At 45.0% G+C, this 24,853-nt stretch overlaps 1 protein-coding gene across 8 annotated transcripts in view; it reads right to left on the reverse strand.

The window, feature by feature from the left end:
* Positions 1-1,914: 1,914 nt before the first annotated feature.
* The window catches only part of depdc5 (DEP domain containing 5, GATOR1 subcomplex subunit), a 32,155-nt gene continuing 9,216 nt past the window's right edge, over positions 1,915-24,853 (reverse strand). For 2 of the 8 annotated variants that reach the window (XM_055874555.1, XM_055874554.1), the window contains 21 exons: positions 24,216-24,351; positions 24,008-24,111; positions 23,803-23,862; positions 22,242-22,425; positions 21,629-21,789; positions 21,280-21,400; positions 20,938-21,105; positions 19,503-19,740; positions 19,178-19,311; positions 18,952-19,051; positions 18,432-18,494; positions 10,362-10,492; positions 10,156-10,236; positions 9,649-9,781; positions 9,417-9,525; positions 8,803-9,042; positions 5,852-6,021; positions 4,933-5,104; positions 3,124-3,184; positions 2,677-2,759; positions 1,915-2,512 (listed from right to left, as the gene is read on the reverse strand). In XM_055874555.1, the coding sequence (XP_055730530.1) occupies positions 2,214-2,512; positions 2,677-2,759; positions 3,124-3,184; positions 4,933-5,104; positions 5,852-6,021; positions 8,803-9,042; positions 9,417-9,525; positions 9,649-9,781; positions 10,156-10,236; positions 10,362-10,492; positions 18,432-18,494; positions 18,952-19,051; positions 19,178-19,311; positions 19,503-19,740; positions 20,938-21,105; positions 21,280-21,400; positions 21,629-21,789; positions 22,242-22,425; positions 23,803-23,862; positions 24,008-24,111; positions 24,216-24,351 (2,948 nt within the window). In that variant the 3' untranslated portion in view covers positions 1,915-2,213. Of the gene's footprint in view, positions 2,513-2,676; positions 2,760-3,123; positions 3,185-4,932; positions 5,105-5,851; positions 6,022-7,710; positions 8,157-8,802; positions 9,043-9,416; positions 9,526-9,648; positions 9,782-10,155; positions 10,237-10,361; positions 10,493-18,431; positions 18,495-18,951; positions 19,052-19,177; positions 19,312-19,502; positions 19,741-20,937; positions 21,106-21,279; positions 21,401-21,628; positions 21,790-22,241; positions 22,426-23,226; positions 23,863-24,007; positions 24,112-24,215; positions 24,352-24,853 lie in introns of those variants that run through there. The other 6 variants (XM_055874556.1, XM_055874557.1, XM_055874558.1 and 3 more) reach the window with 6 other exon arrangements.

Here is a 24,853-nt window from a genome sequence, read left to right on the forward strand (position 1 = left end):
TTGATATTTATTTTGTATTCATTTCTGCAACAAATGAATACTCCTCAAAGTTTTAAATTTCACAGTTGCACTCGTAAACACATCATGCACAATTGAGAGCATCCTGCCGGGCTGTATCACCGCCTGGTATGGCAACTGCACCGTCCGCAACCGCAGGGCTCTCCAGAGGGCGGTGCAGTCTGCCCAATGCATCACCGGACGCAAACTACCTGCCCTCCTGGACACCTACAGCACCAGATGTCACAGGAAGGCCAAAAAGATCATCAAGGACATCAGCCACGGCCTGTTCACCCCACTATCATCCAGAAGGCGAGGTCAGTACAGCTGCATCAAAGCTAGGACCGAGACTGAAAAACAGCTTCTATCTCAAGGCCATCAGACCGTTAAATAGCCATCATAGCCGGCTTCCACCCGGTTACGCAACCCTGCACATTAAAGGCTGCTGTCCTATATACAGTTGAAGTCGGAAGTTTACATACACCTTAACCAAATACATTTAAACTCTGTATTTCACAATTCTTGACATTTAATCCTAGTAAAGATTCCCTGTCTAAGGTCAGTTAAGATCAGCACTTTATTTTAAGAACGTAAAATGTCAGAATAATAGTAGAGAGTGATTTATTTCAGCTTTTATATCTTTCATCACATTCCCAGTGGGTCAGAAATGTACATACTAATTGAGTGTATCTGGTAGCGTTGCCTTTAAATTGTTTAACTTGGGTCAAACTTTTCAGGTAGCCTTCCACAAGCTTCCCACAATAAGTTGGGTGAATTTTGGCCCATTCCTCCTGACAGAGCTGGTGTAACTGAGTCAGGTTTGTTGGCCTCCTTGCTCGCACACGCTTTTTCAGTTCTGTCCACACATTTTCTATATGATTGAGGTCAGGGCTTTGTGATGGCCACTCCAAAACCTTGACTTTGTTGTCCTTCAGCCATTTTGCCACAACCTTATGAAGTATGCTTGGGGTCATTGTCCATTTGGAAGACCCATTTGCGACCAAGCTTTAACTTCCTGACTGATGTCTTGAGATACTGCTTCAATATATCCACATAATTTTCCTACCTCATGAGGCCATCTATTTTGCGAAGTGCACCAGTCCCACCAGTCCCGTTTTACTGTGGATATCAATACTTTTGTACCGGTTTCCTCCAGCATCTTCACAAGGTCCTTTGCTGTTGTTCTGGGATTGATTTGCACTTTTCACACCAAAGTACGTTCATCTCTAGGAGACAAAACGCATCTACTTCCTGAGCGGTATGACGGCTGTGTGGTCCCATGGTGTTTATGCTTGCGTACTATTGTTTGTACAGATGAATGTGGTACCTTCAGTCGTTTGGAAATTGCCTCAAAATGCCTGAGTTTGAAGGTAGGCCTTGAAATACATCCACAGGTACACATCCAATTGCCTCAAATTATGTCAATTAACCTATCAGAAGCTTCTAATGCCATGACATCGTTTTCAGGAATTTTCCAAGCTGTTTAAAGGCAGTCAACTCAGTGTATGTAAACTTCTGACCCACTGGAATTGTGATACAGTGAATTATAAGTGAAATAATCTGTCTGTAAATAATTGTTGGGAAAATGACTTGTGTCATGCACAAAGTAGATGTCCTAACCGACTTGCCAAAACTATAGTTTGTTAACAAGACATTTGTGCAGTGGTTGAAAAACGAGTTTTAATGACTCCAACCTAAGTGTATGTAAACTTCCGACTTCAACTGTACAGACTTGGAATTACCGGCCACTTTAATAATGGAACACTAGTCACTTTAATAATGTTTAAATAAAGTTTACATACTGCTTTACTCATCTCATATGTCAATACTGTATTCTATTCTACTGTATTTTAGTCAATAACATCTGCTAAATATGTGTATGTGACCAATAAAATGTGATTTGATGTAGAGACCAGGTTCAGATGAGTTATTTTATTATTCACTTGATGTGAAGAACAAGTAGCAGCTTAGTAACAGGACCAGAGGAAGCAGAGTCTCTGCTCCTCATGCATAGTCTTCATACTAACTGTCATAGCACTTGACCTGCCACCTTGACCTAGATGCAAAGCACAAGTCCTGCCACAGATGGGACATAGCACACTTATACAAGGTGTTGTTGAGGAGAATTCTTCACAAAAACCTCAACATTGCAGCCAATGCATTCCCATTTCAATAGATTTGTCTGTCTCTCCCAGTTTCACCTCTCCATCTCATCTTCATGGAGCACTAGCGTTCATTTTCTCCTGGCAGCTGTCCCAAAAGTTCACCAGCCTCTTGTCTTTGTTGGCGCAGAAGTCAGTGAAGTCTCTGAGCAGGCGGTCAGCCAGCTTCTCATCCCCAAGCACACCCGTCCTCCAAGCCTTGGTCAGCATGGTATTGTAGGCCCAGTAGTAACCCACCAGCTCTTCCGAGCCAAACAGGCCCTGACTGGCTGATGCTGTTGAATTCCTCCTCCTCCGCTGCTGCCCGCTAGAGTACTTCCTCTTGGAGTAGGGCAGCTGGAGGAACACTGTGCCTAGAGAGGGAGGTAGAAGGGGAGCAGGGAGTACAAAAAGAGAGAAAGAGGGGCAGGAAAACAGTACTGTGAGGGAGGGTGTTAGCAATATCAAAGGGCATATTGAAAAAATATGTGTGACAGAATTAGAAATTATGCTCATCTTTGTGTTAATATGTGCCTACCTGTTACATGGATGTATTGGGGTTTGTTCTCTGACGGGAAGTTGAAAGCAGAGGCAGAAAACTTGTCTTGGACAAAACCGAATCTGAGCGAGAGAGGTAAGTGAGAGAATCTTTGGATAAATACCTAAAGCCCTTTGCAGCACATATAGTGCCTCAGAGTTTTATTTATAGATATCTCCATCCCATGTTTACAGAGAACAACAAAAAAAGTGTCACTGTCACACACCAGATAGGTGGAGTGAAATGTGTAGTTTTACAGGGTCAGCCGTAGTAGTGCGTCGCACCTGGAGCAAATTAGGATTAAGAGGCTTGCGCAAGGGCACGTCGACAGATTTTTCACCTTGTCGGCTCGGGTATTCGAACATGCAACCTTTCGGTTACTAGCCCAACGCTCTAACCGCTAAGCTACCTGCTGGCCTCTAAACTATGTATAGAGAATACACCTACCGGTATAGTATGGCCTCCTGAAAGAGCTGCATTCTATCCCAATACGTCTCTGGTTCAAACCCTGTCAAACAATTATCACAGGGGAATAATATTGACAAGCATGAACACCCAAAGCAACACCCAATAAGTTGTTTATGCTTATGCCCCTGTGCGTTTACTTACAATCTATGTTAAAGATCTCTATAAAATGATGGAGACAAATTGTGGACAGTCGTGGCCAAAAGTTTTGAGAATGGCACAAATATAAAATTTCAAAGTTTGCTGCTTCAGTGTCTTTAGATATTTTTGTCAGATGTTACTATGGAATACTGAAGTATAATTACAAGCATTTCATAAGTGTCAAAGGCTTTTATTGACAATTACATTAAGTTGATGCAAAGAGTCAATATTTGCAGTGTTGACCCTTCTTTTTCAAGACCTCTGCAATCCGCCCTGGCATGCTGTCAATTAACTTCTGGGCCACATCCTGACTGAAGGCAAACCATTCTTGCATAATCAATGCTTGGAGTTTGTCAGAATTTGTGGGGTTTTGTTTGTCCAACCGCCTCTTGAGGATTGACCACAAGTTCTCAATGGGATTAAGGTCTGGGGAGTTTCCTGGCCATGGACCCAAAATATCGATGTTTTGTTCCCCGAGCCACTTAGTTATCACTTGCCTTATGGCAAGGTGCTCCATCATGCTGGAAAAGGTATTGTTCATACCAAACTGTTCCTGGATGGTTGGGAGAAGTTGCTCTCGGAGGATGTGTTGGTACCATTCTATATTCATGGCTGTGTTCTTAGGCAAAATTGTGGGTGAGCCCACTCCCCTGGCTGAGAAGCAACCCCACACATGAATGGTCTCAGGATGCTTTACTGTTGGCTTGACACAGGACTGATGGTAGCGCTCACCTTGTCTTCTCCGGACAAGCTTTTTTCCAGATGCCCCAAACAATCGGAAAGGGGATTCAGAGAAAATGACTTTACCCCAGTCCTCAGCAGTCTAATCCCTGTACCTTTTGCAGAATATCAGTCTGTCCCTGATGTTTTTCCTGGAGAGAAGTGGCTTCTTTTGCTATCCTTCTTGACACCAGGCCATCCTCAAACAATATTCGCCTCACTGTGCATGCAAATGCACTCACTCCTGCCTGCTGCCATTCCTGAGCAAGCTCTGTACTGGTGGTACCCCAATCCCGCAGCTGAATCAACTTTAGGAGACGGTTTTGGCGCTTGCTGGAGTTTCTTGGGCGCCCTGAAACCTTCTTCACAACAATTGAACCGCTCTCCTTGAAGTTCTTGATGATCCGATAAATGGTTGATTTAGGTGCAATCTTACTGGCAGCAATATCCTTGCCTGTGAAGCCTTTTTTGTGCAAAGCAATGATGACGGCATGTGTTTCCTTGCAGGTAAGCATGGATGACAGAAGAAGAACAATGATTCCAAGCACCACCCTCCTTTTGAAGCTTCCAGTCTATTATTCGAACTCAATCAGCATGACAGAGTGATCTCCAGCCTTGTCCTTGTCAACACTCACACCTGTGTTAACGAGAGAATCACTGACATGATGTCAGCTGGTCCTTTTGTGACAGGGCTGAAATGCAGTGGAAATGTTTTTGGGGGATTCAGTTCATTTGTATGGCAAAGCAGGACTTTGCAATTAATTGCAATTCATCTGATCACTCTTCATAACATTCTGGAGTATATGCAAATTTCCATCATACAAACTGAGGCAGCAGACTTTGTGAAAATTAATATTTGTGTCATTCTCAAAACTTTTGTCAACGACTGTACAATGACAGTGGTGTAAAAAGCTCCTAGTGTTTCCTCACCCTCAAACAGGTTGTCGCTGCTGTCCCTCAGCAGACGGTGGACGTGGAGAGGGATGAAGAGCTGGGCCCGCAGCGGGTCACCATATAGGTAGGAGGGTAGGGCAAAGGGCACCTCCAGGACGGGCACCAACAGGAACCCACAGGAGGCAGCCTTTCTGTGCCAGCCTTGGACCTGTCGAGATGGGAGTATGGTGGAGAATCAAGATAAACATGGTGGAGAATCAAGATGAACATGGGTCTTGTTGTCAAACTCTCTCGTCCAAGCAAGCATAATGTGATGTGTAGTGATGTCGGGAATTAGTGAGCTGTTTTGAGCCCTAATGGTTTAATTATCAGCTGGCATGCCTTGTATGACATCCTGAAATATTTAATTCAGCCGTTTACTACACATCTGTGGCAACATCAAGAAACATCAAGAAATATGTCAGTAGGTCTTAAAAAGATCTTACATTAAATAATTCTGACAGGAAGTTTTAATCTTAGTCTTAATGTGTAGAGTGCTAGACTAACTTTTTGCACTGGTGGCATTACCAACGTTTTCAGTCAGTGGCACTAGCACATGATTTGGTCACACCAATTAAATTGGGCCGTTTCTTGGGGAAGCATTTAGAAATGTAAATTCAAACAAAGCATGATGAATGAACTGCGCATCGCAAACATTCAACCAAGACTTCGGACCAAACCTTTTGAATACCTGGTTTGCATACCCATTGCTGTTAGAATACATTTTTATAAAAGCACATTGTGAACCAAAAACAAACATGACCAGATAACAAAAAATTCACTGGCTCCCTAGCGACCAATAAAACATTGTCAAGTCAAAGGGTCGCAAATGCGAGCATTTTGGTCACAGTTTGAAGCCCTGAGAGTGTCTCTAGTGATGCAATGGACATTCCCCCTCTGTCTGTCTTTGTCTTACCATCTCAAAGAGAACAGCTGCAGTGACGGCCATCCAGTGCAGCTTGACCTCGAAGGCAGCGTTGAGGGAGAAGTTGCCATGGTAATAGCAGCTGCACCACTCGGTGCGGTCGCTACGATTGTTAACGTCCACATCCAAGGTGACTGTCTTCTGCTCTGGTACAGTGGCAGCTGAGGAGAGAGACAAGGAGGGAGGGGAGCGAGAGAGCAAGGGAGTAGAGGGACAGGCCCAGAGATCAGGCCCAAAGGGAGAGATGGTTGTAGAGATGGACAGGCAGGAAGAGGACATTTACATGGATATTATGAGATTAAGAGGGTGAGAGTTGTTGGAGTATACGGCACAAATGTTTGTGATGGAGTTAGAAACTTCACGAAGAATGTTAGTAAGTTAACGAAAGTCAGTGAAGCCACAATATTCCACCATAGCATCCTCTCTTGCCTGGAAATACCTCTTATGCTCAGAATTTCTCTCCAGGGTTGGGGTCAATTCCATGTCAATTCAGGAAGTACACTGAAATTCCAAATACATTTCTCTTCAACACCTTTCAGTTAGGACAATTTGAAATTTGTTTTACCTTCTGAATTGACTGAAATTGAAATGGAATTGACCCCGAACCTGTTCTGTACTGACTATGTGCTAATGATGCATACATTTAGAATGCTACTCCAAATTACATCACAATTCTTTAGAAATCCTGATTTGTTTGTCCATATGATTATTTAAATTCTGAAAAGGTTAGTGTGTTATTTAAAAAGAATAGGCCTATAGGTTTTAAATGACCAGTACACTGTTAATCACTGGAGACAACACAAACATGGTCATCATGACAAACATATGCATTCAATACATTCTTTCTACAGCTAGATTTTGGTGTCATTGTGATATCCTTGAGGAACCATTGAGTTTATGTATAAATTACTATATTTTAAGGTACAGAATTATGATTCAGAACTCATAATCTCACAGAAATATGTCCAAATAAACCAGATTTTAAGGGAGAAAAGTTTTGCATTTATGTTTTCAGCAATGTTGGGTATAATGACCATATCTGTTTTCTGAGCAGATGGGGGCATAGCCTACAGTTGGAGGTGTTTCTCTCCCAGTGTTAGATATTTTCATGGCAATAAACTGGTTTATATAAACCAGAAATCAATTCCAAACGCATCAGTAATTTAAAAGGGGCAATCCTTAGTTGAAACAATTACAAAGGGGTCACCCTGCTTTGGAAAAAGCTGAGGGATGGGCCTGGAGAAATGTAACCACTCTCAAATGAATAGATAGAGCTATGGATGCAAGGATTGATCATCCAAGATATACAAAGTATAGTTTTAACCATGTTTTGAGGCTATACAGTGTTTGGTCACATTTGCAATGTTTACAAACAGAGTAAAACAAGCTTATATTTGGGTTCTCATGGGGTATGACAGTTGAACTAAGCACGAGTCATTTAGAAATTATATTCTTCCAGAATAAATGGGTATATATCATTACGAAAGCTTGCTGGATCGAATCCCAGAGATGACAAGGTAAAAAAATGTCGTTCTGCACCTGAGCAAGGCAGTTAACCCACTGTTCCCCAGGAGCCGATGACATGGATGTCGATTAAGGCAGCCCCCCCCCCCCTCTCTGATTCAGAGCAGTTGAGTTAAATGCGGAAGACACATTTCAGTTGAATGCATTCAGATGTGCAGCTGACTAGATATCCCCTTTCCCTACTTTATAAATCCCAAAATGCATGTAGCAACTACAGATTGCCTCTAAATTGCTGTAAAAGTGGCAGCATAAACAGCATCAAATCACAGTAAGAAAAATCACAGTGAGACAGAGAAAGAAGGATTGGTCAAGAATCCCTAAACACATTAACATTCTCACAACATTTTATAGTGGAAATGCATTAAACAGTATAGAGAGAGAAAGCAAAGAGGACAGTGCACTGCACACCACTGCACTACTGTACACAGCCACTGCTACCACAGCATGCACTAAACACTACCACACCAACTAGTTCTCTAATTGGAAGAAGTAGATGCAAATCACATCCATCAGCGATTTGATTGGATGGAGTTGTTTTCAAATCAGTCAACAGTGGCACGAGTACTACCATTAGATGTAATATGTACTGTACTTTACATACTGACATGCCAATTTAAGCTCCAATTGGAGGCAGAGGGGGTTGGAATGAGAATGGGAAGAGGTTTAAGTGTGCCACCAACCCAAGCTCTGCAAGCTGGAGTAGATAGATCACCAGCAATCACATGCAGCCCTGTTGTTGCTCGTATGGGGGATGGGTACTGAGGTCCAATGCCTTGTGTCACACAGAAGGAACAATGTCACCAGGATAAATATTAGTTCAGATGGCAAGTCATTGATTCAATGGTGTGAGAGCAACGTTGTGATGGTGAGAAATTCAAGTCATGGAAAGTACTTCAAGAGTCAAATTGTCGTTAGTATATAATGAATCATAGGCCAATTATTCAAACCTAAGAATAAATTAGCGAGAGTTTGATGGTTTTGATGGATGTTTGTAAGTTCCCTGAATGCCTCAATCAAATAGAATAGTAGCTCCTCAGTTATGGAATGGTTAGAGATCAGCTTTTAACAAGTTACTAATGATTTTTGGGAACTTATTGTCAACAATACAAACCAAGTTAATGGAAAAATGTCTAACCGGATCTCAACCAACCATCTCCCAATCTGATGGCCAAGTTAGCACCACTTCATATCTGCATACAGAGGCATGCAGGAGTCTTGTCTGGTGGCTCTGTGTGACACCTGCTATGGGACGCTCCCTCCCCAAACCCCTGAGGGCCTGTTCCAGGGTATGTGTCTGACTGGAAGGGACTGGGGAGGCATGCTCATTCTGATAGGGGGGGGGGTCATGCCCATTTTGGGGTGGGGTTGAGGTGGGTGGGCTGAGGCTCAGCTCTGGGGGAGGAGCAGCCTGTGTGTACCTAGCAGTGCTGCGGCCTGGCTGCGTCCTCCAAAGCTGCGGCTGAAGGAGCTGTGCCTACTTGCATAGGAGGCGGGCCGGCTGGGCAGCCAGGGCAGAAGGAAGGCCGGGAGGTCACAAGGTCGACGCTCCTCCAGGACGAAAGCCACCTCAAACCACTTCCTCTGAAACAGGGCAAAGTCCTCCAGGGCTGCCGTTGACCAGCCCTGTACCACAGGAGGGGGCAGCTGGGATGTAGGGCCTGGAGTACAGTAGAGATGGAGAGATAGATGTATGGTTATTATTGAGTCTGGTTAGTTGTTCTCGAAATGAGAACAATCAATATCGGCATGACTGAGAATCAATGACTGGAAAGAAGTCAGTGTGTGGAGCAGGCAGGGTTGGGGTCAATTCTATTACAATTCAGAAAGTAAACCAAATTCCAAATTTGCTGTATTGAAAAGCAAAGAGAATTGGAATTTCAGTGCACTTCCTGAATTGACTGGAATTGAAATGGAACTGACCCCATGTCTGGTGGGCAGCATGGAGGACTACCTTGTCCTAGGAGAGCAAACCAACGTTTTTAAAATTATACGTTTTCAGATTAGCTTTGTGCAGACTAAGTGTCTCTCGAACCTCGCTCGCCGTCTTTCTCTGCCACTATCCTGTAGAAGTAGAAGCCATAGACAAAGGTCCTCATGGCATCCCCCGATGCATGGGTAACCAGGCCCTCATCCAGCATCTTCTACAGAAACACAGGGGACACAGCAATACTGTTAAAAACACAAACACACAAATGCTGGCTTCACTACATACAGTGTGTGTATCCGGCACATGCTTTAACAAAACCAGATAAACATATACCTACTTGCATGATGTCGACAGCCATGCCTTGTGTGGCCACACCCTCTACGTTGTTGACCAGCCAATGGACGATCTCAGCACTGATGAAGCAGTTAGGGGGCAGGCCCTTCTGCTCAGGTAGAAGCTGCACACCTGTTCTATATATATATATCACATAACAGGACAGAACAGGAGCTCAAACACACCCATCTAACTGCAGGGACAACAACAAACCACACCTAAAACACTTGAGGTGTGTGTTGTGGTGCACGCCAACACACACTTGTTTTACCATCCTTGTGGGGACAAAACAATTGATTTCCACTCAAAATCTTATTTCCCCTATCCTAACCTTAATTCTAAGCCAAAAAAAAGTTTTTTTTTTCTTATGGGGACCGGCGAAATGTCCCCACTTGTCAGAATTTTCCTGGTTTTACTATCCTTGTACGCGCACACACACACACACACACACACACACACACACACACACACACACACACACACACACACACACACACACACTCTCTCTTACGTGGGGTGTTTGATGGCCTCTAGTATTTCCATCAGGGTGGAGGATGAGGACAAACATAAGGCTCCAGTACCAGACTGTCCACTGTAAACTCACAGACATAAGTCTGGTTAACTATGACTAATGTCATCATCGTTAACATAACACTTTCCAATTAGAAACATGATTTTGAACACTTCACATCTGAAAAACGGTATTTCTTTCCTCACCTGGTTTCTGTGGCTAAGCTGGGTCCTGTATCCCCTGTTGCCTGGGCTGCAGCCCCACCGGTCGCCACCACCCCAGCCACTACCTGACCACCTTTGTCTGTGGCCCCTCCTTCAGCAGGATCTGTAGAAACCTACAGGCCAATCACCAAAGGTTAGAATGAAGTCAAACAATCTCAGGCAGTCACTCTGCTGCCTTCTATTTATTTCATTACATATCAATCACCTCTGGTCTCATGCTAGTTAGATACTGAAGAGGATCACTCGCATCTGGGATACATTACCTTGGTTGACTTAGCTTAAATCTGCCAGGTACTAGTGTAATGTGCGGTCTCTTCACAAACAACAACGATGTGTCTATGGTAGACACATGCAGACATGCAGATTTCATGCCAGAAGGACAGTGCAGGATGCAAGTTAACAAAATAGCTACACGGACTGAGTTCACCTTGTATCTTTATTGACCTATGTATGTGCAAACTCACAGGGCCCTACATAAAGTTACACACGGTCATTCCAACACACACACCCGCACACCCACTCCATCATTTGCTCACACACACATAATATGCACATACATTTATACTGACTCTACAAACCCGCACACCCACTCACATGTCTGCTGCTGCTACTCTGTTTATCTATGATCCTGATGCCTAGTCCCCTTACCCCAATACATATCTACCTTCATCACTCCAGTATCACTGCACATGTCCAGTGCATTCGGAAAGTATTCAGGTTACTTTAATTATTTCACATTTTGTTACGTTACGGACTTATTTAAAAATTGATTAAATATTTGTTTCCCTCATCAATCTACAAACAATAACCCATAATGACGAAGCAAAAACAGGATTTTAGAAATTTTTGCAAATGTATTAAAAACAAAACACAGAAATACGTTATTTACCTACGTATTCAGACCCTTTGCTGAGACTCAAAATTGATCTCAGGTGCATCCTGTGTCCATTGAACATCCTTGAGATGGAGTCCACCTGTGGTAAATTCAATTGATTGGACATTATTTGGAAAGACACACACCTGTCTATATAAGCTCCCACAGTTGACAGTGGATGCCAGAGCAAAAACCAAGCGATGAGGTGGAAGGAATTGTCCATAGAGCTCTGAGACAGGATTGTGTCGAGGCACAGATCTGGGGAAGGGTACCAAAACATTCTGCAAAATTGAAAGTCCCCAAGAACACAGTGGCCTCCATCATTCATAAATGGAAGAAGTTTGGAACCACTAAGACTCTACCTAAAGCTGGCCGCCCAGCCAAACTGAGCAATCGGGGGAGAAGGGCCTTCATCAGGGAGGTGACCAAGAACCCGATGGTCACTCTGACAGAGCTCCAGAGTTCCTCTGTGGAGATGGGAGAACCTTCCAGAAGGACAACCATCTCTGCAGCAGTCCACCAATCAGGCCTTTATGGTAGAGTGGCCAGACGGATGTCACTTCTCAGTAAAAGGCACATGATAGCCCGCTTGGAGTTTACCAAAACACACCTGAAGGACTCTCAGACCATGAGAAACAAGATTCTCTGGTCTGATAAAACCAAGATTCAACTCTTTGGCCTGAATGCCAAGCACCACATCTGGAGGAAACCTGTCACCGTCCCCACGGTGAAGCATGATGGTGGCAGCATCATGCTGTGGGGATCTTTTTCAGCGGCAGGGACTGGGAGACTAGTCAGGATCGAGGCAAAGATGAAAGGAGCAAAGTACAGAGAGATCCTTGATTACAGGCATCATCCTGCCGCTAAAGCTGCCGCTTTCAAGGAGAGGGACACTAATCCGGATGCTTATAAGAAATCCCGCTATGCCCTCAGATGAACCATCAAGCAGGCAAAGCGTCAATACAGGATTAAGATTGAATTCTACTACACCGGATCTGACGCTCGTCAGATGTGGCAGGGCTTGAAAACTATTTGGACTACAAAGGGAAACATAGCCGCGAGCTGCCCAGTGAAGTGAGTCTACCAGACAAGCTAATTGCCTTTTTTGATCGCAAAGAGGCAAGTAACACTGAAGCACGCATGAGAGCACCAGCTATTCCAGACGACTATATGAACACGCTCTCCATAGCCGATGTGAGCTAGACCTTTCAACATTCACAAAGCTGCGGGGCCAGATGGATTACCAGGACGTATACTCAAAGCATGCGCGAACCAATTGGCAAGTGTCTTCACTGACATTTTCAACCTCTCCCTAACCGAGTCTGTAATACCTACATGTTTCAAACAGACCACCATAGTCCCTGTGCCAGAGAAAGCAAAGGTAACCTGCCTAAATGATTACCGCCCCGTAGCACTCACGTCGGTAGCCATGAAGTGCTTTGAAAGGCTGGTCATGGCTCACATCAACATAATCATGCCAGAAACACTAGACCCACTCAAATTCCCATAGCGCTCCAACAGATCCACAGATGACGTAATCTCAATCGCAATCCACACTGCTCTTTCCCACCTTGGCAAAAGGAACACCTATGTGAGAATGCTGTTCATCAAGGGCCTCCCAGGTGGCGCAGTGGTCTAGGGCACTGCATCGCAGTGCTAACTGCGCCACCAGAGTCTCTGGGTTCGCGCCCAGGCTCTGTCGCAGCCGGCCGCGACCGGGAGGTCCGTGGGGCGACGCACAATTGGCATAGCGTCGTCCGGGGTAGGGAGGGTTTGGCCGGTAGGGATATCCTTGTCTCATCGCGCTCCAGCGACTCCTGTGGCGGGCCGGGCGCAGTGCGCGCCAGCCAAGGGGGCCAGGTACACGGTGTTTCCTCCGACACATTGGTGCGGCTGGCTTCCGGGTTGGAGGCGCGCTGTGTTAAGAAGCAGTACGGCTGGTGGGGTTGTGCTTCGGAGGACGCATGGCTTTCGACCTTCGTCTCTCCCGTGCCCGTACGGGAGTTGTAGCGATGAGACAAGGTAGTAATTACTAGTGATTGGATACCACGAAAATTGGGGAGAAAATGGGATAAAAAATTTTTAAAAAAGAATTTAAAAAAAAGAGAATGCTGTTCATTGACTACAGCTCAGCTTTCAACACCATAGTGTCACCAAAGCTCATCTCTAAGCTAAGAAACCTGGGACTGAACACCTCCCTCTGCAACTGGATCTTGGACTTCCTGATGGGTCGCCCCCAGGTGGTAAGGGTAGGCAACAACACATTTTCTACGCTTATCCTCAACACGAGACCCCTCAAGGGTGCGTGCTTAGTCCCCTCCTGTACTCCGTTTACCCATAACTCCAACACCATCATTAAGTTTGCTGACAACACAATGGAAGGCTTGATCACCGACAACAATGAGACAGCCTATAGGGAGGAGGTCAGATACCTGGCAGTGTGGTGCCAGGACAACAACCTATCCCTCAATGTGAGCAAGACAAAGAAGCTGATTGTGGACTACAGGAAAATGAGGACCGAACAGGCCCATATTAACATTAACGGGGCTGAAGTGGAGCAGGTTGAGAGTTTCAAGTTCCTTGGTGTCTACATCACCGAAGAACTATCATGGTCCAAACACACCAAGACAGTTGTGAAGAGGGCACGACAACACCTTTCCCCCTCAGGAGACTGAAACAGCTGCACCAGAGAGCATCACCGCCTGGTAAGGCAACTGCTCGACATCTGACCGTAAGGAGCTACAGAGGGCATTGCGTATGGCCCAGTACATCACTGGGGCCAAGCTTCCTGCCATCCAGGACCTAAACTCAGCAAAAAAAAGGACCCTGTCTTTCAAAGATAATTCATAAAAATCCAAATAACTTCACGATCTTAATTGTAAAGGGTTTAAACACTGTTTCCCATGCTTGTTCAATGAACCATAAACAATTAATGAACATGGACCTGTGGAATGGTCGCTAAGACACTAACAGCTTACAGACGGTAGGCAATTAAGGTCATAGTTATGAAAACTTGGGACACTAAGAGAGGCCTTTCTACTGACTCTGAAAAACACCAAAAGAAAGATGCCCAGGGTCCCTGCTCATCTGGGTGAATGTGCCTTATCCATGCTGCAAGGAGGCATGAGTACTGCAGACGTGGCCAGGGCAATAAACTGCAATGTCCGTACTGTGAGACGCCTAAGTGACAGGAGTTACAGGGAGACAGGACGGACAGCTGACCGTCCTCGCAGTGGCAGACCACGTGTAACAACACCTGCACAGGATCGGTACATCCGATCATCACACCTCCGGGACAGGTACAGGACAGCAACAACAACTGCCGCGTTACACCAGGAACGCACAATCCCTCCATCAGTGCTGACTGTCCACAATGGGCTAAGAGAGGCTGGACTGAGGGCTTGTAGGCCTGTTGTAAGGCAGGTTCTCATCAGACATCACCGGCAACAACGTCGCCTATGGGCACAAACCCACCGTCGCTGGACCAGACAGGACTGGCAAAAAGTGCTTCAATGGCGGGTCGCGGTTTTGTCTCACCAGGGGTGAAGGTCAGATTTGAGTTTATCATTAAAGGAATGAGCTTTACACCAAGGCCTGTACTCTGGAGCGAGATCGATTTGGAGGTGGAGGGTCCGTCATGGTCTGGGGCGGTGTGTCACAGCATCATCGGACTGAGCTTGTTGTCATTGCAGGCAATCTCAACGCTGTGCGTTACAGGGAAGACATCCTCCTCCCTCATGTGGTACCCTTCCTGCAGGCTCATCCTGACATGACCCTCCAGCATGACAATGCCACCAGCTATACTGCTCATTCTGTGTGTGATTTCCTACAAGACAGGAATGTCAGTGTTCTGCCATGGCCAGCGAAGAGCCCAGATCTCAATCCCATTGAGCACATCTGGGAACTGTTGTATCGGAGGGTGAGGGCTAGGGCCATTCCCCCAGAAATGTCCAGAAAATTGCAGGTGCCTTGGTAGAAGAGTGGGGTAACATCTCACAGCAAGAACTGGCAAATCTGGTGCAGTCCATGAGGAGGAGATGCACTGCAGTACTTAATGCAGCTGGTGGCCACACCAGATACTGACTGTTACTTATGATTTTCACCCCCCCCACCTTTGTTCAGGGACACATTATTCAATTTCTGTTAGTCACATGTCTGTGGAACTTGTTCGGTTTATGTCTCAGTTGTTGAATCTTATGTTCATACAAATATTTACACGTTAAGTTTGCTGAAAATAAACGCATTTGACAGTGAGAGGACGTTTTTTCCCCCCTGAGTTTATTTAATAGGCGGCGTCAGAGGAAAGCCCATAAAATTGTCAGAGACTCCAGTCACCCAAGTCATAGACTGTTTTCTCTGCTACCGCACGGCAAGTGGTACCGGAGCGCCAAGTCTAGGACCAAAAAGCTCCTTAACAGCTTCTACCCCCAAGCCATAAGACTGCTGAACAATTCATCAAAAGGCCACCCTGACTACTTACATTGACCGACCACCCCCCTTGTTTTTACACTGCTGCTACTCGCTGTTTATTATCTATACATAATAACTTTACAAATTACTTCGACTAACCTGTACCCCCGCACATTGACTTGGTACCGGTACCTCCTGTATATAGCCTTGTTAATGTTATGTAAATATCTTATGTTAATTTTAGATTTTTTATTTATTTATCTTTACTTTAGTTTATTTATAAAATATTTTATTAACTCTTATTTCTTGAACTGCATTGTTGGTTAAGGGCTTGTAAGTAAGCATTCCACTGTAAGGTCTACACCTATTGTATTTGGCACAGGTGACATAACATTTGATTTGATGAAAACCTGCTCCAGAGCGCTCAGGACCTCAGACTGGGGCTAAGGTTCACCTTCCAACAGGACAACGACCCTAAGCACACATCCAAGACAACACAGGAGAGGCTTCGGGACAAGCCTCTGAATGTCATTGATTGGCCTAGTCAGAGCCCGGACTTGAACCCGATCGAACATCTCTCGAGACCCCTGAAAATAGCTGTGCAGCGACACTCCCCATCCAACCTGACAGAGCTTGAGAGGATCTGCAGAGAAGAATGGGAGAAACTCCCCAAATACAGGTGTGCCAAGCTTGTAGCTTCATACCCAAGAAGACTCAAAGCTGTAATCGCTGCCAAAGTTGCTTCAACAAAGTACTGAGTAAAGGGTCTGAATACTAAATTAAATGTATTTTTTTCCCAATTTGCAAACATTTAAAAAAAACAAAAAACGTTTTTTACTTTGTCAGGCTGTAACTTAAAATGTATAAAAAGACAAGGGGTCTGAATACTTTCCGAATGCACTGTAAATATGGTATTGGACTTTTTAATATTTAATGTACAGTACCAGTCAAAGGTTTGGACTCACCTACTCATTCCAGGGTTTTTCATATTTAAAAAAAATATTTTCTACATTGTAGAATAATAGTGAAGGCATCAAAACTATGAAATAACACATTTGGAATCATGTAGTAACCAAAAAAGGGTTAAACAAATCTATATATATTTTACATTTGAGATTATTCAAAGTAGCCAACCTTTGCCTTGATTCCAGCTTTGCACACTCTTGCCATTCTCTCAACCAGCTTCATGAGGTAGTCACTTGGAATGCATTTCAAATAACAGGTGTTCCTTGTTAAAAGTTAATTTGTGGAATTTCTTGCCTTCTTAATGCGTTTGAGCCAATTAGTTGTGTTGTGACAAGGTAGGGATGGGTATACAGAAGATAGCCATATTTGGTAAAAGACCATGTCCGTATTACGGCATTATTAGGTAAAAGACCATGTCCATATTATGGCATTATCAGAACAGCTCAAATAAGCAAATAGAAATGACAGTCCATCGTTACATCAAGACATGAAGGTCAGTCAATCCGCAAAATTAAAAACGTTGAAACTTTCTTCAAGTGCAGTCGCTAAAACCATCAAGCGCCATGATGAAACTGGCTCTCATGAGGACCGCCACAGGAAAGGAAGACCCAGAGTTACCTCTGCTGCAGAGGATAAATTCATTAGAATAACTGCACCCTCAGACTGCAGCCCAAATAAATGCAGCCCATCGCAACATCAACTGTTCAGAGGAGACTGCGTGAATCAGGCCTTCATGATCGAATTTCTACAAAAAACAAATAAATAAACACTACTAAAGGACACCAATAATTTAAAAAAAGACTATCTTGGGCCAAGAAACACGAGCAATGGACATTAGACTGGTGGAAATCTGTCCTTTGGTCTGATGAGTCCAAATTTGAGATTTTTGGTTCTAACCGCCGTGTCTTTGTGAGACGCAGAGTAGGGTGAACGGATGATCTCCGCATGCGTGGTTCCCACCGTGAAGCATGAAGGAGGAGGTATGGTGTGGGGGTGCTTTGTTGGTGACACCGTATGCGATTTATTTCGAATTCAAGGCACACTTAGCAAGAATGGCTACCACAGCATTCTTTAGCGATACACCATCCTATCTGGTTTGCACTTAGTGGGACTATCATTTGTTTTTCAACAGGACAATGACCCAACACACCTCCAGGCTGTGTAAGGGCTATTTCACCAAGAAGGAGAGTGATGAAGTGCTGCATCAGATGACCTGGCCTTCACAATCACCCAACCTCAACCCAATTGAGATGGTTTGGGATGACTTGGACCGCGGAGTGAAGGCAAAGCTGCCAACAAGTGCTCAGCATATGTGGGAACTCCTTAAAAAGCATTCCAGGTGAAGCTAGTTGAGAGAATGCCAAGCGTGATCAATGCAAAGTTGTCATCAATGCAAAGGGTGGCTACTTTGAGGAAAATATATTTTGGTTTAACACCTTTTTGGTTACTACATGATTCCATTTGTGTTATTTCATAGTTTTGATGTCTTCACTATTATTCTACAATGTAGAAAATAGTAAAAGAAAAGAAAAACCCTTGAATGAGTAGGTGTGTCCAAACTTTTGACTGGTACTGTATATAGTAGGCTTACTACTTTGTGTATTTCATATCGCTTATTCTTATTTCTCGTGTTTCTTTTTTCAAGTTTTACATTGTTATTGATTATTGCAAAGTTGGGTTTTGAGTTTGCAAGAAAGGCATTTCACTGTACTTGTGCATGTGACATTAAAACTTGAAACAGGACAACACACACACTTCTACTCTAACAGATGCAGCGGCATCCAGTGCCCCTAGTTACTAACCTGTGTGTGATAGATGTAGGAGGAACGAGGGCTACGTATAAAATCCAAAATGAAGGCAGCATCCTGTTAGCATAGGAAGAGGGATACACCACAGGATGAAAAACCCAAAGTCCATCAACAGGAAAAGAAGGGAAGGAGAGAAAGTTGGGGAAGGAGAGAAGGAAACAAATGCAAAGCGAAACCCCATAATAAGGAAGCAAAGATAAACCCCTATAAAACGGCAAACCAGCATTCCATACACACCAACAAAAAATGCCCCCAACCAAAACGCCCCAATTGAGCTCCTTTTTACCCAAGACCCGAAATTGAGCTCCTTTTTACCCAAGACGGAAATTGAGCTCCCTTTTACCCAGGCCGGAAATTGAGCTCCCTTTTACCCAGGCCGGAAATTGAGCTCCCTTTTACCCAGGCCGGAAATTGAGCTCCCTTTTACCCAGGCCGGAAATTGAGCTCCCTTTTACCCAAGACAGAAAGCCCTTGATCATTGTGTTCCTTCCCAAAACCACACAAAGACACCCACCTTGCGAGGGCTGTCCACATATGTAGTGGTCATGGTGACAGTGGAAGACTCACTGGTGGCAGCTGAGGGTTTCCCCTGTTGTTGCTGCTCCTCTAGAGTCCTGCAGACAGGAAATGCATCATCATTGTGAGACCGGTACAGTCAATGTCAGATACCCTGTGCTTCTAATAATTTGGAAACACACAAGGTTCCATTGAAAGCACACAGAGAGGACAACTACACTCACTTTTGGTTCTGCTCCAACTCCAGGAGAGCTGATAAAGCGGAGGTGCCTTTCTTGCCCAGAGGGGGTGCTACAGGCTCCGGAGGGTAGGCGGAGAGAGGACCAGTCACCTGCAAACCCTTCATTGCTGGTCCTTTCTACAGACAGAATGAGAGGGGAAGAAAGTACGACAGGAAGCTTAAAACAGCTCAAGACAACAACATTGGCATAGGATCATTGTTCCTGGCGGTCAGTTTCTCTCTTAACTGGGTTTGCAAGACTGCTCAATCACATCTTTTGAGTTTTTTGTGTGTTTTGAAATGAGTAAGACAGTGTTTTAGGGTGTTACCCTGATGATCCTATCAGAGCGGTGGCGTCTGCGGATGCGGTTGAGTCCCTCCAGGAAGCGGATGAAGCCATCCAGCAGGGCCCAGTCCCCGGTGCCCGTCATGCCCTCTCTGCCCGCCACTGTGCCCACTCCCTCCCCGTAAACGTCCCAGTGCCCCTCCCCGTCCGCCACACGTCTAGCACCTCCGGCCGGCAGCAGCAGGAAGCGGGTCCGCCAGAACTTCAGAGAGTCTATCAAACTATGGCACACGACCGGTAGAAATAAGAGTTATTTGGAAGTGTGACATACATATACATACATACATACATACATACTGAACAAAAAATATAAATGCAACACTTACACTTTTTTAATTTTTTTATCTATTTTTTACATTTAACCTTTAGGTAACTAGGCAAGTCAGTTAAGAACAAATTCTTATTTACAATGACGGCCTACTCCGGGCAAACCCGGACGACGCTGGGCCAATTGTGCACCGCCCTATGGGACTCCCAATCACGGCCGGATGTGATACAGCCTGGAATCGAACCAGGGTTTCTGTAGTGACACCTCAAGGACTAAGATGCAGTGCCTTTGACTGCTGCGCCACTTGTGTTGGTTGCATGTTTCACGAGGTGAAATAAAACATACCAGAAATGTTCCATACGCACTAAAATCTTAACTCTCTCAAATGTTATGCACAAATTAGTTTACATTCCTGTTAATGAGCATTTGTCCTTTGCCAAGATAATCCATCCACCTGACAGGTGTGGCATATCAAGAATATGATTAAACAGCATGATCATTACACAGGTGCACCTTGTGCTGGAGACATTAAAACGCCACTCTAAAATGTGCCGTTTTGTCACACAAAATTCCACAGATGACTTAAGTTGAGGGAGAGTGCAATTGGCATGCTGACTGCAGGAATGTCCACCAGAGCTGTTGTCAGAGAATTTAATGTTAATTTCTCTACCATAAGCTGCCTCCAACATCGTTTGAGAATTTGGCGGTACGTCCAACCAGCCTCACAACCGCAGACCATGTGTAACCACACCACCCCAGGACCTCCACATCCAGTTTCATAACCTGCGGTATCGTCTGAGACCAGCCACCCGGACAGCTGATAAAACTGAGGAGTATTTCTGTCTGTAACCCAGTGGGTGAGCCTGGCTCCTAAGTGTGTTGACCTATGCCCTCCCAGGCCCACACATGGCTGCACCCCTGCCCAGTCATGTGAAATCCATAGATTAGGGCCTAATACATTTATTTCAATTGACTGGATTACCTCATTGTTGCATTTATATTTTTGTTCAGTATAGTTGACTCTGTACACTCAGTGTTGGCTATGGCAAACTCTTTTACAACAGAAAGGGGTCCAAATGAATGTGTTAAAGCCTTCCCTGGGGCTGAACATGGCTCTGTATGTGACTGTGTGTTTGCTGAGCATAGGTACCTGAAGTCCTCAGAGCCAGCAGAGCAGATGTACTGGTCCAGGTAGTTCCACTTGTACTCCTCCAGTCTCTCGTGACCAAACTCCACCCAGCAGGACAGGAAGTGGGCGTCAGAGTGAGGGGGACACAGACTGTAGGTGTATTGGATCTGGGCCGACTCATACGGGTACCTGACACACACACACACACACACACACACACACACACACACACACACACACACACACACACACACACACACACACACACACACACACACACACTCTACAGGTGAGTGACATGCAAACAGTACAGTCTGATGATTTAGCTGGGAGTATGGATCTAATGTAAGGCTGGAGACTTACTTCGGAAGGTAGCGGGTAACAGTGATGATTTTATCCTTCAGGCAGACTTTATGGAAGGTACGGCCCATACTGAGCCAGTACAGACTCTCCTCCTCTTCTGGCCTGCGCCGAGAGACCAGCCCTGAGAAGGAGGAAGAGAGAGACAGAGGGTAAATGACTGCACTTGGTCCAAACTGAGATTACTGCAATTTACCAAATGATTAAATTATGCAAGTGAATATGTCGTATAACAGACTCATTAGCCTCTCTAAGTGAAGAGTGTCAGTCAGTAGCTAACTGCGACTGTGGTGTTATTAGGTAACTGTGTCAGAGCTGAGCCACAGGCCCGGACAGAGACAGTATAGAACACCTCTGGTGTAGAGTGGACTACTGCTGAGGGGCGGGGCCACAGCAGGCTGGGGTTTCCTTTTGTTAGGTTGGACGATGATCTGGTAGCCCTGCATCAGCCGCTGACAGATAAACTCCTCAAACACCTGAGGGGCACTCATCACCGGGGCCTCATCATCCCGCCTGAGACAGAGAGAGACAGGGTGAGAGCATCTGAAACAGCTGCATGTACTTGTTGGTTTATTAGTTGCTATATATTTCTCAGCAGACCACGCAGTCAGTCAGTGTTGCAGTAGTCATTTTGTATACTACGTGAGGTGTGTGTGTACTCTGCGTGTTACATTTTCTACCCCTCCAGGTCAGTGTGTGGCAGCATGTTGTACCAGCCCTCAGTGTAGTCGTTCTACAGTGTGTGTGTGTATTTTTGGTTTTACTATCCTTGTTTTGACCAGTAGAAAATTTGGACAAGTGGGGACATTTCCCCAGTCCCCACAAGGAAAAGGCTATTTTAGGCTTAGGGTTCCAATTAGGCTTACAGGTAGGGGATAGGTTTAGGGTTAGGGAAAATAGGATTTTCAATGAGAATCAATTGTTTGGCTCCCACAAGGATAGTAAAAGAAACATGTGTCCTGTACCTCTCCAGATCAGTGTGTGGCAGCAGGTCGTAGCAGCCCTCAGTGTAGTCGTTCTGCAGGGTCTGCCATTCAGGGAAGTAGTCGGTGGTGAGAGGCAGACAGGCGGGTGTGGTCAGAGATTTCCAGTCTACCCCCACCGTGCAACAGAAGCTGGGCACTGTCGGGGGGGCAGACAGCAGCAGGGCTTCAGGGGAACCCCCGCCACACACACGGAGCCAACCAGACAAAAATACCATACATACATACATACATACATACAACACAGAGACAGACACAAACAAGTGCCCCGTGGCAAACACACATACCACCCAACAGGGTGCATTTTGTGGACGAGGAGGAGGTAAGGAAATAGGAAAAGAAGGACAAGCAAAAGAGAGAAATACATTTGTAATGAAAGGAAGGTGTGCAGAGGTGGTTGATAAAGTAGGAGGGGAAAGTGTGGAACAAAGATACAGGTTGGAATGATAAAAAGAGTGGCGCGGGAAAAACAACAGCCAACGAGACAGAAACAAACAAAAATAAAAAGTAGAGAAAGAGAGAGGGAGAGAGAGAAAAGAGGGGGAAGGAAAAAAAGAGCAGAGGGTTATTCTCATTGCCTTCATTACACCTGATGATGATTCCAGTGTCACTGACAGAAGTGGAGCTCTGATCAACACATGCAGGAGATTGAGGCTCTGTGACAATCGACCTGGCAATCTGTGATGATGTGATAAGCATGTGATAAGCAGTGATCTCATCAGCAGTGTGATTACAACACACACATGCACGCATATATGGCTCATACAAACACACACATATGTTATATATACACACACACAGTACATGCAAAACAAACACACTACACATGCCACAGAGAAATGGACAGAAACTCATGCGTTTACATTTTAGTAATTTAGCAGATGCTCTTATCCAGAGCAATTAGGGTTACGTGCCTTGCTCAAGGGCACAGACAGATTTGTCACCTAGTCAGCTCAGGGATTCGAACCTTTCGGTTACTGGTCCAACGCTCTTAACCGCTAGGCCACCGGCCATCCATGCAGACAGTCAGGAGTCGCACACACACACACACATACCTGGAAGAGGCTAATTAAGCACATAATATTAGAGTCTCTGCTCTCAAGTGTATTATGTATGATAGAGTAAAAGATAGCAGATACATTGAGGAGAGAGATGTGAAGCCTGAGGGAGAAAATGGAGGAAGCCGAGAAAGAGTTAGAGAAGCTGGAAGATAGAGAATGGAAGTGAGAGATACTCAGAGGTAGAGAGAAGGACGTTAGAGAGGGGGAGGGGGTGGGTGCGTGACCCAATAACATGTGACCCTTTATGAACCCTAGTCTTTCCCTCACAGACAGACACCGAACGGAGGATTCAGCCAATCAGGGGTTCAGCTGAATAAGCTCTCAGTTCATTATGTGAGGGCTTATTCCAATTATCAGTTTGGCTGTCAGGCAATGTTCACAACCAAACTGATAGGATATTGTGTACATGACATGTGTGTGACTGTGTCAAAGTGTATCTGTGTAGTGAGTGTGTTTTCTTTCTTAGGGCAGCACAGACTCACTTGGATCCGGACTGCCAGAGGAAAAGTCCTCCAACGAGGAGCCACGGTTTACCGGTGTTCCTGTACAGACATTATCAGCATTAAAACCAACTGCGTGACCATCAACCATATAACATTAAGAGAAAAGATAGTTGGCAGGGTTTGTGTGTGATGAATACAATGCTTATATAGTGAGTCAGATGCACTAGCGTGTGTGTGTGTGTACCAGTGCTGTTGCTGCTGGCTGGGCTGCCATGAGTATACTCCTCCATCCCTCCGCTGGAGTACAGCCCATTTTCTCCTGCCTGTCGTCTCTCTGAGGCTGTCCGTCTGAACACACAGTCCACAGGGGGGGAAATAATCAATAGACAACTATAATTACATTAAAAATAAATTAAAAAGAGGCATGGCCTTCCCCCTGGGGCGTGTCTAACCTGCCAGTGGCCTCGTGATAGGCCAGTTCCAGGAGCTCGGCGGAGGTGTGGGCGGGGTCTCTCTGCTCGCTGCCCTGCAGTTCAGCCATGTTCTGTCTGGTCTGGTGGTGGATCTGGATGGCCTCTCCTGACGGACCTGGAACACATTAATTACGTTCCACGTGAAAGATGTCCTGTACTGGAATGTACGCATTGTACCTGTAGCATCATGACTGCCATGTGCTTGTAGTACACTGATACTTCTATTTTGTATTTTTGTCTCAAAATGTGCATCAGCCAATTAGAATCGTCAATGTAGTTGCACGTGCTAAAATGCTACATGTTAGCTGTTCCCATGACATAACCTCGCACATTTAGCCCTATGCTAACCTGACCAGGTGGTAGTGATTATTTCCTGTAACAAATTCCACATCAGCCTATCAAAGATCTTAGACTATATATATCCACCAACTCAACGGCATTTCTTAAAATAGGTTAACTTGGGATATTTTAAACCTCCAAATAAAATAGGTTAACTTGGGATATTTTGGGATATTTTAAACCTCCAAATAAGATATTTTAAACCTCCAAATATTACTTTTGTTTCACTTGGTCGGTCATAAGAGTAGTGTGTCAATATTGCACGATACATCCTTGAC

The sequence above is a fragment of the Salvelinus fontinalis genome, chromosome 21 (assembly GCF_029448725.1).
Source record: "Salvelinus fontinalis isolate EN_2023a chromosome 21, ASM2944872v1, whole genome shotgun sequence".
Lineage (NCBI taxonomy): Eukaryota > Metazoa > Chordata > Actinopteri > Salmoniformes > Salmonidae > Salvelinus > Salvelinus fontinalis.